Below are 19,283 nucleotides of genomic sequence, written 5' to 3'. Positions count from 1 at the left end.
ACTGCATGAATGACCTTTATTTTCTTCTCTGTAGCACACACGACTATAATTTCCCATGACTATTTATGGGCTGGCTGTACAGCCCTTTTCTAACTTCCTTTTTTTTTTTTAAATGTCAATGGAATACGTGTTTCTTTAATGGAAAATGTTCTATTTTGGGGAAGCTGCTTTTCCTCGGATAAGTAGTGGAGTTGGGGGTGTATGTGTAAGTGTGTGGGGGTTGCAAGATTGGGGAATATTGAATTAGTGAATTGAGAGCTTGGAATGGCAGTCCTGGTAATGGCTCCTGAATACAAAGCCTTCTTTTTATCCAAGATTAAAAATAACCATACCTGGTATTCCATATTCTTCCTTTTTAAGGAAAATTCGATTATTTTTGCCGAACATATGGCAGAATAATCCTGAATTGAATGCTGACGGTTTCAAACCCAGGTGATTTTAAAACGAGAACATGGAAGTTCATTAACAGGGTAGTCCTAGGTGAGGAGGCAAGGCAGTTTTGTTCTTGCCAACTGAGTGAGTCCTGTGGGCTCAACTCTCCAGGTTCCGCTTGCTGCAGCGTCTCAGTGACACGCACACGGTAGAGATCCACTGTGAAGTGAGAGGGTCGTTCGTCTGACTTGTGAGCCACACACAGTACCTGCTCTTCCCTTCCCTTCCTCTCCCGGCCCTTCCCTGCCCTTCTGATCTGGAACCTGACCACAGCAGCGATTCTGTTTCAGTTCTCCGGCTTTGCCTTTTGCATTTATCTGTGTCTCACTGTAACAGTGGAAGGATTACACTGTGTTTGACCATTTTAGCTAATTTGGGTATAAAAACATTCTTCATATTTTAGCCATTGCTCACTCAATCATTTGGATAACCAGTTGCATACATAGATATATCTTGTTTATTTGTTTTAATGTAAAATTTTTGAAGTATAATATAAACACAGAGAAGGGACCAAATCGTAAGTGTAACACATGATGAATTTTCTCAAAGTAAGCACACTCGTGTACCCGGCACCCAGGTCAAGAACCAGAACGTTATCGTATTAGAACACTCAGAAGCCCTCTCTGAGACACGGCTTCCTTTCCTTTACTTCTGATACCATAGATTAGTTTTGTCTAAATTGAGCTCTGTAGTTAAGGAATCATGCAGTGTACCCTCTGGTGTCTGGCTTCCTTCGCTGAATGTTACATCTGTGAGGTTCATCCTGTTGATGCATATAGTTGTAGTTCTTCCTTTTTCCTGCTTTATAGTGTTTCATTATCAGAGCAAATTATCTCTTGCGGTAGTGAATCCATGTCAGTAAACCTGGTTTTGACATCATACTGAAAAGGAATTAGTCACTATGATTTAGTTGTATTGTGGTTTAATGTCTAATTATTTTATTATTGTAAGAGCTCTTTTTTTTTTAAACTGAGCAATTGTTTTTCTCTTATTTAAGACAGAAAATTTACTTTATCACTCTTCCATCCCCAGCAGCTATAAAAGTAGTCACTTCCTCCTCACCTTTGTGCTTCCATAGAAGTTGGTTTCTCTCTCTCTTTGTATTTAACACCCATAGCTGTTGTGTTCATCATAGATAGTGGGACAGGTATCCTGCTAAAGCCATGTCCTATCTTTACATTCCTGTCTCAAAACCAGTTTCTAGGATGCTAAGTATCTGTCAGCAAACTGGATTTTTTGATGAGTCTGGACTAGAGCTCTGGCTTATCAGTGGGATTTTGCTGCCTTTTGTCTTCGTAGCCTAAGATTCCTGAACGCATCTGCGAACAAACTGGAAACCCTTCCTCCGGGCACACTTTCTGAAGAGACGAGCAGCGTCTTACAGGAGCTGTATTTAACCAACAACAGCCTCACAGATAAATGTGTGCCCTTGTTAACAGGGCACCGCCATCTGAAGATCCTGCACATGGCCTACAACCGACTGCAAAGCTTTCCAGCAAGGTAAAAGAAGATCACAGAGTGATGTTTTTAACTGCGTTTCTGAAAACGGATTCACAGATGGAAAGGCGAAGGCTAGAATGTTCATTTCCCAGATAATATAAAGCTTGTTTCTCCCTGATTTTTGTTTATAGTTGTCTTTTATATAAGCCATGATCAGCATTCCCCTAAAGGGAAATGTGTTTGGTTTTTCTAATATGAATATACCCAAAGACCCAATCACTAGAACATTCTTAGGATTTTGAAATATGCTGTGTTATTTAGCAGATGTATTTCTTCTGCTGCTTCTTTTTAACCAAATTAACTTTTAAAAAATTAACATAATATGGTGTGGTAATTAGAATACACACTAGGAACCTGAAGTTTCTTAATTAGGAACCAACTTTTGTGTTTGTGTCTATGGTCTAAAAAGTAGCGGTGGCCTGTGCAACACAGAAACTATGTGACATTACAAATGATGTATGGCTGTCCGAAGATTCCATTTTTAATAATGTTTTGATGTTGAGTTCTAATTTTTGCGGGCAATGGCATTGTCTCGCTTTTAGCGAATCTCCACACTGAGCCTGCCATGAAAGATTTACTCCACTTCATGTAATCATTGGCGTTTATCCATCTCACAAGTTAGGACTTGGAACACACTCCCACACATCAAAGAAGCAAACACCATCCCCTCTGGCATTCTCCTGCTAACTGCAACTCAGCACCAGGCCAAAGCAAAATACTGGCACAGCCTCTCTGCTGCCATCAAGACTATCAGTCTGTTTAAACCCTCACTGAATGATCAGGGCCCAGATACGCATCAACTTTAAGTATTGCTCTGTGTTTTATAGTGTGTTTATTTCTGTATTTTTTCCCTTCATTTGATGTTAATGATCCAACTTTTTTTTTTTTTAACTTCTGTGTTCTCGTTCCTTGCTATGGAATGAGGAGATGATGTTTTTGGAAGAAAACATGGTAATCACATAATGGTAATATATCTGAAAGGACTCATCATCCTATTTCACATGGTGAATGTCTGAGCCCTGCAGGAGAAATGATCATCAAACTCAGATTCTGCAGGTGACCTATGCCACTTGTAATCACTCAAAATACAGAGAATATTTTTATGCACACCATCAGAACCCATCTTGCTATAATTTCTATCTCCCTGGGGATTGTGATGTGGCACAGTAGCTCTCCTACAAGACAGGACTGAGATTTACTTGTCTCCGTTAGCCTCATGTGTCACACGAGGTGTGGCCTAGGGTAGACTCCCAACAGATGGTTGTTGAATTAAAGAACATGCCCCAGTGATCAAGGCCTTCTGTGGCGACCTTCTTCCCTGCTGAGGATCGTAAATTTTTAACTTCTCCTTTCTTGGGCCTCATTTCTATACTTTGGATCATTTTTCATACCCCATTGCCCATGATTTCACCACACTTCTTTTCAAAATAACACATTTAAATAATAGTCTTACTAATTCAGGCCATTTTAGATGGATTACTTCATTGCGTATATAATGTTTATAGCATATCCTGAATCCATATTGGATATTTATGAGATTTAAAGATCTGATTTCACAAGACAAAAACTTAGTTCTTATTGTATCTTAGGCATATGTTTATTTTCATGAAAAGCAAGTAATATAACCTTCTCATGTGAGAGATGATGAGAAGTAAAGTAATAAAGGGTTTCTTGCTAATTTTATAAATATTTATTATGACAAAACCACAGAAAAAAGAGAAGATACCAATAACTGCAAACTAAATGATTCAGATTGCATCTGTGGGTCACACTCCCTGGGAACTCTGTGCTGCTTGGAATCTAGCATCACCAGTGGTAGCCAAAGTGAGGGACAGCTAAGTCAGTGTGTGAGTGTGGAATGCGAGATGCAGTTATAGGATTGTAGAGTTGGAAGGGGTTTTTCCCTCCAGTTTTACAGAAAATACAAGACCCTAACTCAGGAAATTTTCTTTATTTGGTTACTGTAATTATTGATTAATATTCTTAAGATTACTGATAGATTATAGGTTAAGACCGAACAGTAAAAGACGTTCTCAAATAACAGTGTTAGATTACATTAGGACATGTTATTAAGGTAAAGTCAGAGATTACTTCTTTGTAGATGCTTAGGAGGCATTGAGAGACATGTCTTTGGGGCATGGTTTAACTTTTGGGCACTGCCAGAAAGTCGAGCAACGATTTGGGTGACCTTTCAGCGTACCCCCCACTCCTTCCCACCACCTTGTCATCATGAATCATGTCAGAGGGACTTGGGGAGTGGGGTTTGAAGAGAAAACATATCTTTATATGAGCTATAACCCTATTTTCCTTCACATCCCCTTGAGTTTTCAGTGCCAATACAGAGAATTCATACTCTCCAACTAAGCTCTTATAAAACACTTATATTTGGATTAATGCTAACTTTTGACCCATTTGAGTAGGATTTGCATTGGAGTTCAGACTAAGCTATATAGCAAGGTGATTGTGCTTTCACACAGTTTTAAGAAGAAAAGGGTATCCATTTTTCTTTTTGTTGCCAATTTGAAAAGCTAAAATTAATAGTTTTTGTTTTTTAGTAGGAAAGGAGATGTTAAAATACTTGAATACTCAAAACAATAGTGAAAAGACTGTCTTATGTGTTAAAATGACTATTATAGGTGAATCTTTAGAGACTCTCGAAAGTCATAGTAAATTCCTCTTTTGTTTCTCATTATGAATTCTTCTTAAATTGCCTTATAATTATCTATGACCCCCTCCCCCATGGATTTTCTCGTTTTTAGTAAAATGGCAAAACTGGAGGAACTTGAAGAAATTGATATCAGTGGGAACAAACTGAAAGCCCTCCCCACCACCGTCCTGAGCTGCCGGCGCGTGCACACTGTGATCGCTCACTCCAATCGCATCGAGGTCTTTCCTGAAGTCATGCAGCTCCCAGAAATCAAGGTGCGTGGTTTGAGTCCATGAACCCCAGGCCGCAGGTCCACAGAGAGAACCGTCGTCTCTGATTCACGCAGGATGTTTGCACCTCTGTTGGATTTCCTCAGCGTGCAGACTCTCAGCTGTCTTTGCACCATCCTTCCCAGTCACTCGGCCACACTGCTGACTTAGAAGAGGAAAAAAACACGGGACTGGAAACTGGGAAAATTATATTCTAGATTCTGTCCCTTACTGGCTGCATCACATGAGGCTAGCCACAGAGCCACCTGCCTCTTTCCTATCTGTCTTAACTATACATGCCCTACTTATTTCGAGGGTGGTTAAGAGGCTCAAAGACTGAAGGCAGTTTGAGAAAGTGAATTGTACCGCTGTGCACCCCTCCCCAGCAAGCAACTCCCCTGATTAGACAGCACGCAGTTAGTGATAGTCCTCTATAGAGACATGCATCGTTCCTGTCAGCAGATATTCATTTCGATTTAATGAAATTGGCAGAACAGATATCCCCATTTGATCGGTGAGGAAAGTTGAGGCGCTGAAAAATGAAGTGGTTTGTGTCAGTGAAGATAGCAGAAGGGTGGCAGCGGCAGTCTGCAGCTCCTACCTCCTGACTCGGTAGGCTGTGGATGAAAGCAGTTCCTTAGCATGAAAGTCGTCTCCCAGCTTCTATTCGTGAGTGTGTGTTGGTGTAAAAAGTAAGAATTCTTTATATATGAAAACTAGTTTTTCATTTGCATCTTAGCATTTCTAATTATCATGAGTTTTATGCGTAATAAAAAATAACTCAGTGGTTATAGACTTTGGAGCATATTCTAGTCTCCTAATGAGGAACAAAAGCTGTCCTGCTTAATCATTCTTCACTTTTCAGGCACTTTCTGATGTAAACTTCATGGATCAGGTTAACAAATTTATATAGACATTTGAAGATACTTTACAGAGCACGCATAATTTTTTATGCAGTTTTTATACATTTACGTGGTTGAGTGTGCCCTATTTGACACACTGAGGAGTTTGGTGGCAGATTGAAGAGCAGTAGAGAGCAATTGAAAGACCAAAGCTACAGTGTGATTGGACAGAATAAACCACATCAGAGAATCACCCTGACAGCGTTGTGGGGAGTGGATCGGAGGGAAGAGAGACTGAAAGCCAAGTTAGGGCGCAGCCATAGTCCTCGGGGGGGGAATGAGATGGGGACAGGGTAGGATAATGGCACTAGTTGAAAGGGAACTGGCTGCAGTGAATTGAAGACTTGATGACCCCAATGGGCCTGGGCAGGGATTAGTGCATAAGCACCGTGGTAAAGATCTGCTTTACCATCTCCAGCATTTTATCTTTATAAATAAATACAGAACTCATTTTATAATTTGGTAATTTGAAGAATGAGCCATTTTACATTTGCAGAACTCTGAAAGTTTGTCTTTAGGTAACATTAAAAAAATATTGCTAACCAATTTCATAAAATTCAGTAACGTTCTAAAATGTCTATAATCTTGCCCCATAAAGCATGCTCTGACCTCCGAATTTATTTCTGTCAACTACTTAGGTTTTAAATTACCCATACCTAACAAGTCCTTAAGCTCATGTCTCAGCATTGCCCGGTAGATTGTATTTATATCATTTGTTGTCTTATCTGTGCTGATGTATACTGACTGTACTGACAGAATAACTCATTATTAACCACTATTATCAGTTTTTCATTAAAGTCCAGTTGACTATTTATTCAACCATTATTTATAATTGGAAAAACCAAACAAAAAGATGACCCATTTCCCTATTATGAATGTTGAGGTTAAGTGAATTATTCTATTTCTATTCAGATTATTAAGGCTATTAAAGGTGATAGGAATGAAGATATGGAATAAGTGAAATGTAATGAAATTCTACCTATATCTATGGTTTTGTAAAGTTTTCTTACATTAATATGACTACAAGAAAAAAAATAGAATGCTAACACTGGTTGTGTTAGGGTGCCAAATTTAAGGGTAAGTTTTTAAGCTTTTCTATTTGTCCAACTCTTTGTAATGTGGTTATAATGCCCTCATGAAAAGTAATTATTTAAAATTACAATATAATTTTACATCATTGCTACTGTTTGAGAATAAGAGTATGAAACAATTTGTGTAAAACATTGTATTGATTTGAAGTCAGTTAAGAATATATTTCTCCAAAAATATAGGTTCTCATTTTATCTAGTCTATAGCCCTCCCCAATCCATAATAGATTTAAGTTCTTTAAGAATTTTTCCAAATAAAGACAATTTGGGCTACTTTTAAGATTCTGAAATTCTTTGCTTTAAGCTAGATAACTGAATGTTTTCCACTCCATCCTGCCCAATTATGGGGTCCACATTCTCTTATCGAGAAAAATTACAAGTTGCTCTCGTTCTTGCTTGTGTGTAATGACCTTCTGCCCTAGATCCCTGCTCCCAAAGCAGAAGGGCGGCACCTCATTTAGGGCTTAGCTCTAACCAGGCCTTACATTGGTTTTGTGAGAAAGGAGGCATTTATTCTCATTCACAGATAACACATAATTTCTGTTCTAGTCAATATGCTGACTCTTCTGTGGTTGCTTTCTAAGAAATTAGGCAGGAGCCACCGGAGAGTTCAGGTAGGTATTCAGTGCCTGGAGAGCAGGATCCATATTTGATTCATGCCTTTTTCTCACATATAGTAGACAGGCCCACCTATCCTTTACCAGTTTCTCATTTAGCTTCTTTTGAAATATGTTCTCAAAGTACATCTTTGAGTGTTCATCCCCTGTCTTTCCCTCATTTTGCATGTGTTTTTGTTTAAGAAGGTTCATCTTAATGTTGTAACTTGTTATAACCCTCATGGCTATAACAAGTGTAGAAATTTTGTCAGCAATAAGAAAAACTTAGAATTTTTCAGTTAATGCTTAATTTTTAAATGTAGAGATCAACTTAAAAAGATAGGGATAATTAAGAGTATGGATTTTCTGCGTTATTCAAAAAGAAAAAATAAACAGCATTTTGCAAAATCTGTTTTGAATGTCTGTGGCAGAGTAGCAGTCAAATTTACTTGTCTGCACTTGGCCAGCGTAGTATAGTGAATGGTCAGACTGATTGACCTGCAGAGAGTTGGAGCATAGAACCAACCACCTGACCGTCTGTCCTTGTTCCACTTGTTCCTTCAGTGTGTGGATCTGAGCTGTAATGAACTAAGCGAAGTCACTTTACCGGAAAATCTGCCTCCCAAATTACAAGAACTAGACCTGACTGGAAACCCCCGCCTTGCCCTCGATCACAAAACCCTGGAACTGCTGAAGTGAGTGTTTTGTGAGGCACTGCAGCCTCGTCAGTATTCACTGACAACAGGATTTATAACAGTAAAAACATTAGAGAATGAAGCATCCATTGATTTACTAGCTGTGTCTACACATGTGTGAAGTGATTTTGGCAATCTGTAGTTCACCAAAATGGAGGACCAAAGCCATTTCTAATAGTTGAATAGTCAGAAAATGGGCTATAAAGACATAGGAGAGAGCAACAAATGATGAAGACATAAACTTACATCTCAGTTACTGATAATGTGAGTGACTTGTAATGCCGATGTTTCGATAGGATTTTGAAAGAGATACGTAATGTGAGAAAAATAACAATTTATTAGTAAAATGCAGATTATTTAAACAAAACTGGGAGTGTGGGGTAGTTAGATCCTGCAAAGTTCTCTTTGTGTGTTGAAAGAGTTCGTTGTTACTCTCTCATTCTTGGTATTGATGGAGAATTACAGGTACAAGCTCACTGTAAAACATTAAAGGTAACCTCATTAGAAAAGATGTCTTTATAGAAGTGTGTAGCACAGAACTCTAAATGTCTATCAATAGAATTGAATAAATTCTCCACAATCGAATATTATACACCCATTAAAAATGATGATGTACAGTTATATTGCCAACTCGAAAGATCTCTGCAGTACAATGTTAAGTGAAAAGTTAATGAAGAAATTTGTATAATTCCACTTTTTGCAAAATAAATTTCTGTGCATCAGGTATATGTGCATGTGTGCACATGCACACCTAGAGAATGCCTGAAAGGATATAAGACAAATTTTAAAATACTGTTATTTTCTGGATAATAAAATTTTGGATGCTCTTTATTTCCTTTAAACTTTTCTGAATTTTCAGAATTTTTTGCATTGTATCTTAAAATAAGTCTTGGATGTTGGCACACATTAGCTCTTATGTCTGCCTTATATACTTAAACTCTGTTGTTATAGCTGTTGCTGAAAGTTACCTTCTGTTATCTTAGGAAAAACTGAAAAAAAATAAAATTTTGAAAAAAAGTAATATTAATAGTCCCATTAGTACTGTCCTAAGCTTTAGTGCAAACCAAAATTTGAAAAGCATTTAAGATGGTTCCTGGATGGAATTGGCCTAAACCTGTTTGTTGATATTTTAAGTACCTAACAAGAACATTGATTGCAACAATAGAATTGAAGAATACCGCCTAAGTAGTATCCTCAGGAAGCCACAGGGGACAGGCTGTCTCCACAGTTTCATCGATCAGTAAGTGAAGCCTTAGCCCAAACCCCTGTCTGTCCAGATCTCAGTTTTCTCATCTATAAAATGAGGAGAATGACCTACATACTCAAGAACTTTTCAGTACTAAGAGTAAATGGATTATCAAAATATATTTCATCATTGTATAGGTAACTTTTGAGTATTTTTATAAATACGATATGAAATTTTGTATTCTATCAAAATTTGTTAATAAATGGAACACCCTGTTTGGAGAAAAATAAACATTGAATTCTTTTCTCCCACCAAAATAAATTCCAGCTAAATTAAAGTGTTAAATCTATAAAACGAAATAATCTTTAAAAGGAAGGAGAAATCATATCAATATATTCACAAGCCAGAAAAAGGACTAAGGGCCAAAAAAGGAGAGAAAATCACAAGAAGAGAAATCAATGTATGTAGATTGGTTTTGATATTTGTGTTATACATATTTATGTATAAAAATAGTTTTTATGCATAACGAGTTTAAATGTTTATTGCAAAAGCTACCAAGAATAAATCTAAAAGAAATAGCAAACTAAGAAGAAACATTGGCAAAAATATAAAAATGTAAGCATTAATATTTAACAGAAAATGTTTTTAGGAGTCAGTAAGAAAAGTACTCAAAATAAGTGAAGGACATTAACGTTTCACAAAAGAACTACAGTTACATGAAAAGATCATGTTCAGCTTCATTAGTATATCAAAGAAATGTTAAATAAAATGTTTAAGTAATAGCAATTTCCTCTCTCAAATTGGTGCCACTAGACTAGGACCGTAAATTGATATAACATTTCTTAAAAGCCATTGGCCTAGTGTATCAAGCTTCTAAAGATATTCACATACTGAGACCAAGGTTTCCTATGGCAAAAATTTATTTTAAAAAATAATCAGAAATACGGTGTTTATTTTAGGTACAGAAATAGTCATCAAGATATTCCTAATTATATTTCGGATAAATATAAAATGATATGGGAAAATCTTCATGATGTGTAATTAGGAAAATGATGCAAAACCATACATATAGAATGACCCCACCATTTTACGTGCATAAGAGAAAATCTCTTTGTTAAATTCTCAACACTATGCATATGTTAGTTGCTACTGTGGCCTAAGTGACTGCAGTGAAGCACATGCATGCTCTCAGATTTAAGAGAAAATTAGTAGCAGACAATGAAATCATAGTACTCTTATGTAAAAACATTACCTTCTGTTTAACATTTAGAAGACTGTAGCTTTTTAGTAACTCCGTAGAGCTATCATATCTAATGTACCACTTGTGCTTTTCTAGGGTTGGCCTGTTTGTTCCACATGAACCAGGGCACGTGCATATGGTGACCCTTCTGTGTGACTGAGCTCCAGCTCCCACACTCTCCCAGGCTCTTCTAGACTCATTTAAAGATGTACAAGAGTCAACCAACATTCAGGTCACTTCAGACAGCTGCTCAGTGACACTGTATTCAGTTAGACAGAGAATGAGAAGTTGCTGCTTCGCTGGAAAGGATTATAGGGACATTTAAGAATTATTCTTTAATAATCAGGCTAGGAAATAGCATTATTTCTGTGAAGGCTTTGTGTTCTGTAAAAAGTATAAATGTCTTTAGAAATGAGTTTTCAGTTTTTCTCTAGAATTCGGAAAGGTAGCAGAGATGGAGTGAGAGCCTTCGGGCATCCCTTAAGGAACCACTGCATCACTCGCCATTGTACATGGGGAAAATTTGGCCCCGGGGCATATGGAGCACATCTTTTTAATGCTCCTCTTTTATTGGTAGAATTGAAAACTTTGAAAAGAGGATATATAGCCCTGCTATTAAAAAAAAAAATGTTAATTTGATTTTCTGTTGGCACTGTCTATGATTTTTATGTTTTTCAGTTTTTTAGGATAAAGGAAACAGTGAATGTTTGCTGGTAAGAGTAGAAACTTTGCTTAAATGACATATTTTTAAATTTCAAAGAAATTGCCACCAGTTATTTCTAAAATCAAAGTGAATACAATTAGATATTGATTTACTTCTTAGAATTGAATGGTTCTTAGAGAGAGTATTAAGTATTTATTATATTTTGGAGTTAATGAATGTCAACAGATAATTTAAATTCTTGGGTGTTTGGACATTAAGAGATTATAGATATGCTTTTTCTCTTGTTTAAGTAATAAGGGGAAAAGCCAGTGGCAATTTATAAGTAAGCTGGATTTATTTCATGTGGTAGCCAGCCTTTATAAAAACCTTCACATCTATACGACTTCCTGTTTGGAGGCACTGAGTGCTCTCTAGTAGGCTGGTGTTTAGTAAATCCTATTTGAAAGTTTACCCTTTTAGTATTGCTGTTTTAGGTCCTGTTGGACTAATGGCATATGGGAGCAGAGGTGAGATAAGAACGTGTCTGTTTAAATATACATAATTAATGTGTAATTTGTTAAAATAACCTTCATTTACTTCATAATTTTTTATTAGTCTTAGCATGGATGGCTGTACAAATGAGGAAAGAAATGGAAACTCCAGGGGGTGGCAAGTCTTCAGTAATATTTGTGAAATATTTGAAAGGATGATGCAGGCAGAAATTGGATTTGAGGACGAATGTTGTGGAGTTTTCTCACGTCATCCAAACACAATGTAATCATGGCCTAGGTTTCGATCTTTCAAATCTGGGTGTTCATGTTGGAAAATACACCCAGCTTACTAGTTAAATTTTCTTTTCTCATGCCAAGGTTGAGAGCTGTGCTTTTCATTCCCAGGAGAGCAGCCATCTAGTGCGGTGTGTGTGAAGGTCTCTAATAACTGCCATAGAATGCCAGTACAAACTAATTTTCATGGTCTAGATATATGCCCCTTTGTTTTCATTATGAGTAGTAGCTAATTCTTGTTGCTGATAAATATTTCAGACACATTAAATAGTAAGAAATGGTAAGTATAGAGTGCATAGCCTGTGCTTTTCATTTCTTGGATGAAGATAGCGATTTATACATGTTTAGTTTCAACAAGCCTGTCTCTTCTGTTTCTATTGTTAGTAATATCCGCTGTTTCAAGATTGATCAACCTTCAGCAGGAGATGCATCTGGAGCTCCAGCTGTATGGAGCCATGGCTACACTGAAGCTTCAGGGGTGAAAAACAAGTAAGCGGGTGAAGCTTTAGAGTGAGAACTGACTCCTGCCCACCTCCCTCCCTCAGCGGAGTAGAAAGAAACCCAGAGCTAGCACACACTTCCTCATGTAACATTTATTTGACCGTGTTTCCCCAGAGCGAGGCCCCTCATCACTTACCTTTGAACGTTAAGCTTAGCCCTGCTTGGCATCACATACTCTTTCTTTGTGAGAGATGTTGCTAGGATACAGTGTAACTGACACATTATCTCTATGTGAGACTCCAGTGTTTGGAGAAAGCATCAGTATTGAAATGCATCCCTGCTCTTTTGAAAAGCCCCTTTCTCTTTCTCTGAAGCCTGTTTACCAAGCAAAACGGGATCATGTTAAAGAAGTACCCTTGATTGTCCATATTCAAGATCATTTACGTTATTGAACAGTCACTGGTTCTGTGGAGCTATTCCTGCGATCCAAATCAACTTGGCAGGAGTTTGATGTCTGTTTTCTGTAATGTCAACTGCTTGTCTTACCCCAAGGGTTTGTCCATCTTAATTTCTTTTTCTTCCCTATTTTCACCAGCCTTCCCTGTCTTAGATGCAGTGGTTGATTTTCCTGAGAATTATAATCAAGCTCTTCAGGCTTGCTTGCTTTTTATCAAGAAGTGCTAGTACTAGAAAAGTAAAGAGTCCTATAAGTTAGAATAGTCATAATTTGATTAGCTGAGGTATAAGAGCACAGAAATTTGAGAGTAGGAGAAGAATAGAAAGTGGAGGATGATCCAATAATAGCTAACATTATTATTCAACCCCAGGTGCACATTAGAATCAATCAGATGAGAAACTAAAAGAATTCTCCAGCCTAGGCCCATTAAAACAGAATGTTTCGAAATCTCTCCCCGGTGAGTCTAACGTGCATCCAGGGCTGAGAACCACTGCCTAGCCGACGACCCTTCATGGAAATTAAAAGGGGAATTGTGGTTACCCTGCTGAATGCTTTTCTTTGGGGAGAGAAGACAGAACAACTCGGGTTCTGGGTCTGACACTGATCCTTTCCTCGTTGAGAGTGTAATTTGGTGGTGTGCTGACTAAAGAAGAGGTGACCCCCTTTTCAACACCTCTGTTCCATTCGCCCCAAAAGGCAGAATAACCAGTTGTGCCCAAGCTCTGGTCATTGCATTAATTCTATGTACTTTGCACTGTATGGTATCATATTTTGGAGAGAGGGGAAGAAATTACACATTCTTTAGAGCATGCAAAGTTCCTTCCTAGAGATCTTTCTTTTTAGATTAAAAGGCCTTACATCTTGCTTGCAAATGCTCCTTTCTAGTTCATGAACACTTGATGTGAAATCCAAGATTAGTTTTTAAACATCTGAATATAAAATTTTCTACTCATATATATTAATGAAGCAGTGACCAGTTAGATCTATCTTTTCTCTATAATGCCCCTTCCAAAATTACTTTCTTAAATTTTTCGTTATAATGAAGTATAACATGGGTCAAGAAAAGTACATAAATGATAAGCACAGAATCCTATGAACATCCTAAAGGGAACACACCTGCAAACCACCTAGATCAAAAAGTAGAACATTACCAGCACCTCAGAAGTCCCCAGCACCTGGCCCTGTCTTCATGTCCCCTTCCTTTCTCACCATTTGGTTTGCCCAGGAGAAGTTTCTCAAGTGTTTTCTTTTTGAATTGTAGCTAAAGTGTTACGTAAACAAGGAGCTTGCTGCTTGCCATCTTGAGGGACAGAGAGAGCTATGGTTGCCCTGCCTCCAAATCTCAGTGGACATCTACGCTCTCCCCTCCCCGCCGCTTCCCTTAGGGGTGCCAGCTGCCTGTCTGTGAGGACATTCAGACCCTTTGGGGAAACCCAAGCCAGGAACTGCGATTGGTCATTTAGATTCTTCCTCAGACTGAAACACAAACAGGAAGCTTCAACGGAAAAGAAAAATCACTACTGTACTTTTAAAAAAATACATTTTTTCCCACACTCCCCTCCCCAATTTTGATTAGCCAAGGGAGCTTACAGAAGGAAGGCAGAATTATAAGACGATTTAATATAGTATTATTAAAATTTACTTTGCCACTAATTGCCATATAACTTGGAATTTTTCTTAATAATTATTTTAACAACTGGAGGCAAAAATTTCAAAATACTGAGTGAGATAAGAGTCAGATTGCCCGGCTTTAAGTTTATTTTCTGTATGACCTTGGGCACTTGTTACTCAGCCACTCTAGCTTAATTTCCTCATCTGCAAAACTGCACTAAAAATACTGCCTGACCCTTTGTGCTTGTTGTCAGGATTCCAGGCTACATGTGTGAAGCACCTAGAACACAGTCTGCTCTATAGCAAACCCTGTTTAAGTTTATTATTAGTGATAATAGTTACTATTATTATTTAACTGCAAACTCCTTAAGGGCTAGGATTATATTTTCAGGTTCATATCTCTGTTTTCTAGCCATTATATATATCAGATGCTTAATTTTTTTCATTAATTTACATACAGTAAGAAGGTATACTATATATTGAGTAAAATTTCCCCTTTTTAACGTACAGCTCTGCAGGTTTCAATTGAAGACCATCATTTTGTAACCACCACAGTCAAGTTGTAGAGTGGACCCATCACCCTGCCAAATTCCCCGAGCCCCTCTGTTGCCGATTCTTCTCCCCAGCCCCAGCCCATTAGTTTTGCCTTTTCTAGAATGTCATATAAGTGGAATTATGCAATCTATAGCCTTCTCAGTTTGGCTTCTTTCACTTAGCATAATGCACATTAGATTCATTTCTAATGTTGCATGTGTTAGTAGTTTGCTCCTTTTTATTGAAGGATATATTATGATTTGATTATACATTTACCATTTGAAGGGTGAATTAGATTGTTTCAAATTTTTAGCAAATATGAATAAAAATGCAATAAACGGCTACATACATGTTTTCATTTCTCTTGGGTAAATAACTATGTATAGACTTGCTGAGTTGTATGGTGAGTATATACTTAATTTTATAAGAAACTATTAAACTATTTCTCAGAGTTGCTGTACCATTTTGCATTCCCAGCAGCAATGTATAGAGTTCTAGTTGCTACACATCCTCACCAGCACATGTTATCAGGTGGTGGTGGTGGTGGTGGTTTTGACCATTCTAATAGTAATACCTCATTGTGGTTTTACCTTACATTTCCTTAATGACTAATAATTGTCGATCATCTTTTCACATGCTTATTTATCATCTGTATATCTTCTTTGATGAGAATGTATTCTTTCACAATTAAGTATGATATTAGTCGAAGGTATTTTTGTAGACACCCTTATCAAGTTAAGAAAATTCCCTTCTATTCCTAGTTTGCTAAGAGTTTTTATAATGGGTATCAGATTTTGTCGTAGGCTCTTTCTGCATCAATTGAGATGATATTTTTTTCTTCCTTCATCTGTTGATATGGTAAATTACATTAATTTTTAAATGTTGAATCAGCATAAATTTATCCCAGGATAAATTCCACTAAGTCATGATGTTTTATCTTTTGTATATGCTGCTGGATTCTATTTGCTCATATCTACTGAGCATGTCTGCGTTCATGATCGGTATTAGCCTGTATTCTTTCTCGTGTTATCTTTATCTTGTTTTGGTGTCAGAGTAATGCTGGCCTCATAGAATGAGCTGAGTATTTTGTCTTTTTCAGTTTTCTGAAACAGTTTTTATGGAATTGATATTCTTTCTTCCTTAAATGTTTGGTAGAATTTACCAGTAATGCCACCCGAGACCCAGTTAAGTTACTTGGAAATAGTTTGATTCTTTTGAGGCTTGGGAGTGGAGAGGCTCCACAGGCCCCCCGCTGGCTGCCTGAGAACTCACCTGCCGCGTCCTCAGCTTAGGGAGGCTGCCAAGCTCCACCTGGGTTTCTTTTCCCTGTGTTGCAGCCTAGAAATTTTTTCCAGGCACTAAGCTGAGCAGGGATCAGGCTAACTCTTTAACCTGTGCTTGTTTTATATTTTTTTAAGTCTAGAACTTTCATGTGTTTTTACATCTTTTTCTGTTTTTCATATTTTTGTAATGTTTTAGTCATTACTCTTTGTCCATTGTGAAACTTCTCCCTAGTAATTGTTTTGTGAATGAAAACATAGATTCACAATCATGTTATTTCCCATGTCTCTTACTCTCTGCCATTTAAAAATAATATCACGAGAAGATAAAGGTCCAGGAAGCTAAATGTGAAGCATTAATGTATGTTAATTATTCTTCCTTGCGTACAGAAATTAGTTGATATAAATTAGCTGGGGTTGGTTTACTTGTTCCTAATCTGTCTGGAGTCATGGCGAAAGACCTTGCTTTGCAGGTTGTGTGTTGCAGCCCTGTCGGTGAATAACTTCTGTGACAACCGGGAGGCGCTGTATGGTGTATTTGATGGAGACCGTAACGTGGAGGTACCCTACCTTCTCCAGTGCACAATGAGTGACATTTTGGCGGAAGAACTGCAGAAAACAAAAAATGAAGAGGAATACATGGTCAACACGTTCATCGTTATGCAGAGGTAAAGCCTAGGGGTCCTGCTGTGTGTTTTCCTGTTCTTCTTTGAGTGTTTGCCTCTGGTTAGAAAAGTAGGTGCCCAGTGACCTTAGAACACTGTCGCTGATACGGGTATGCAAGATGCATTCAGGTGACTTGGTTTTGCCCAAACTGAGGGATGGACTGTTCCATCTGAGACATGCTGATGTTTTGACAACTTTGTAGGAGGCCAGGTCAATGACAGGAGTTTTGTTTCTCTTGTAACCGGACCTCACAGGTCTGTCATGATTCCAGATTTTCACAGGATTGTTTACAACACATTTCCCCCTCCCCCCGGGTCACGCAAGCTCCAGAGGCCCTTCAGATCTTCTGGTGTGTGGAGTTTTCTTTGAAATGGACTGTTTCTGTATCAGTTCGTTCACCCTTATGAAATGCCGACAGTTGTTCAAGATAGTGCAATCTTTTATGAACCTGACACAGTTAAATTTTAGGCCAGGAGTTGAATAATTCTTCATATGTTATTTTTTTCCCTTATTAAATATTCAAGTTGGTACTATTAGCAGAATCCTAGGCTGTTGCCTGTAGCTTATAGAAATTTTGTCATGTCGTTTGTAATTCTTAGGGCTGAGTTTTATAAGCATTCCCTCATTCAAAGGATCCCTTGTTCTTTTGTCACTGTAATGCCTTCATAGGTTGTAAAGGAATTGCCTGTCTGTTAATATTGTACCGCAAACACTTGCTCGTGTGGGACCAGGAAGCGGAGCGTGCTCTGAAGGTCGTGGGAACAATGACGCTCTTTTCTCTTTCTCTCCTTCTTCTCTCCTTGATAATCTGCCAGAGGAAGTGTCTTTGTAGCAGGGGTAGAAAAAGCATCTGCTAAGGAATGCGGATTTGGAAAAACCTTTAAAGTTGCCCTAAGTCGTGAGTAGTTCTTCCAGAATAGCTCAGCGGAGGCGGGCCCAGTGAGGGTCTGTGCTGCCGACTCACCTCGTCTTTGAAATTCTCAGTGGACATGCACAGGTAGCAATTACATATGGGTCTCGGCTGATATTTACTGAGCCCTTTATATGTGCCAGTCATGGTTCTAAATACCTTAATGCCGTAAGTTTACCCAGTGAGATAGGTAATGTTGCTGTTCTTATTTTACTGATGGGAAACGTAGGTACCGGAGGTGAAGCTCGTTGCTCCAGGAGATAGTAGATGGTGCAGCCCAGAATCGACCTCAGGTAGTAAGACTCCAGAGAATGTTCTGTCTACCGGGCACACCTGTCTACCTTTCCGTTTGCACCCCCATCTTGTCCTAGCAGAAACAGATAACAGACACACAGACACACACTTGCACACACACCTTTCACACCCCCCCAAGAGGTCTGCTTGTTACAGACCCTCCAGTGCTGCATAAGAGTGGAAAACGGAAGAACCTCCGACCCTGATTGCTAGCTCTACTTCTCACAGATACCATCCCATTTCTGCTTTGCTGAGAGTAATCATTGTGCCTTTGCAAGGAAGGAGATAGTGAAGCCAAGTCTTGCCATGAGTGTCCTGAGGTTGGACTTTGAGATGCAAATTGCTAGCACACCTTCAGGGTCATTCGAGGCCTCTCATTTTCTCTGTTTGTTAACGGGGTGAGGGGGGTGCATGGTGGTCTTTTCGGTCCTTAAGAGAACTGCCTATTCTTTGTGCATGACCTCCTGATGCATGTGTGTGGGCCTCCCTGGCTTCCATTGCTAGAATTGTCGCTTGCCTAACCCGACAGGACAGAAGCTGACCCGACAGGACAGGAGCTGCTGAGGGTCTGCCCTTGTAAACAGGAGTCTGTCTGTCCTAACCTTCTTGCTCCTGACACTTGGGGTCATTGGAGCCTGGGCAGCACCCGCCATGGGGCTTGTGGTGGGGCTTCCAGGCTCCTTTCGGTTGTCCGAACCTGCAGATCCTTTGCGTATTCGAGTCGGTGGGTTAATGGTCATGAATTGAAGCACTTTGGAGTTTGATGGATTACTAGAATGTCTTTTCTGTGAATGTTCTAGAGTTGACATTACTGGTCCAGAAAGTCCTCACCATACAGAGCGAGAACACGAATGGCTCAACGTGTAAAAGCCCCCACCCATGAACACCCTCCTTAAAGGGGCCGAGGGCAGTCGGCAGCGTTGAGGTCTGTGTGTCAGTGGGTGAGAGATGTTACACCTGCTTTGATTTAAGTGGTCCCCTCAATTTCCCTCTCCTGGGAGCAGAGGGATTCATAGAGGGCAGAGGAAGCTTGCGTGGCCCTTTCCCACTGTGCCTGGAGCATGCTGGTGTGGGAGGACACAGGCCGTCTCACTGCACATCAGCTCC

At 38.8% G+C, this 19,283-nt stretch overlaps 1 protein-coding gene across 1 annotated transcript in view; it reads left to right on the top strand.

The window, feature by feature from the left end:
• LOC105292752 (PH domain leucine-rich repeat-containing protein phosphatase 1) overlaps positions 1–19,283 on the top strand; it is a gene marked incomplete at its 5' end in the record, with an annotated part of 169,117 nt that overhangs the window by 145,530 nt on the left and 4,304 nt on the right. The window contains 5 exons of the mRNA XM_011361133.1: positions 1,732–1,932; positions 4,692–4,854; positions 7,999–8,129; positions 12,368–12,472; positions 16,780–16,974. Coding sequence (XP_011359435.1) covers positions 1,732–1,932; positions 4,692–4,854; positions 7,999–8,129; positions 12,368–12,472; positions 16,780–16,974 — 795 coding nt within the window. The remainder of the gene's footprint in view (positions 1–1,731; positions 1,933–4,691; positions 4,855–7,998; positions 8,130–12,367; positions 12,473–16,779; positions 16,975–19,283) is intronic.

Source organism: Pteropus vampyrus, unplaced genomic scaffold, assembly GCF_000151845.1.
Source record: "Pteropus vampyrus isolate Shadow unplaced genomic scaffold, Pvam_2.0 Scaffold62, whole genome shotgun sequence".
Classification (NCBI taxonomy): Eukaryota; Metazoa; Chordata; class Mammalia; order Chiroptera; family Pteropodidae; genus Pteropus; species Pteropus vampyrus.
The sequence above is the reverse complement of the archived record's forward strand: the minus strand, read 5'-3'. Positions and strand labels throughout refer to the sequence as shown.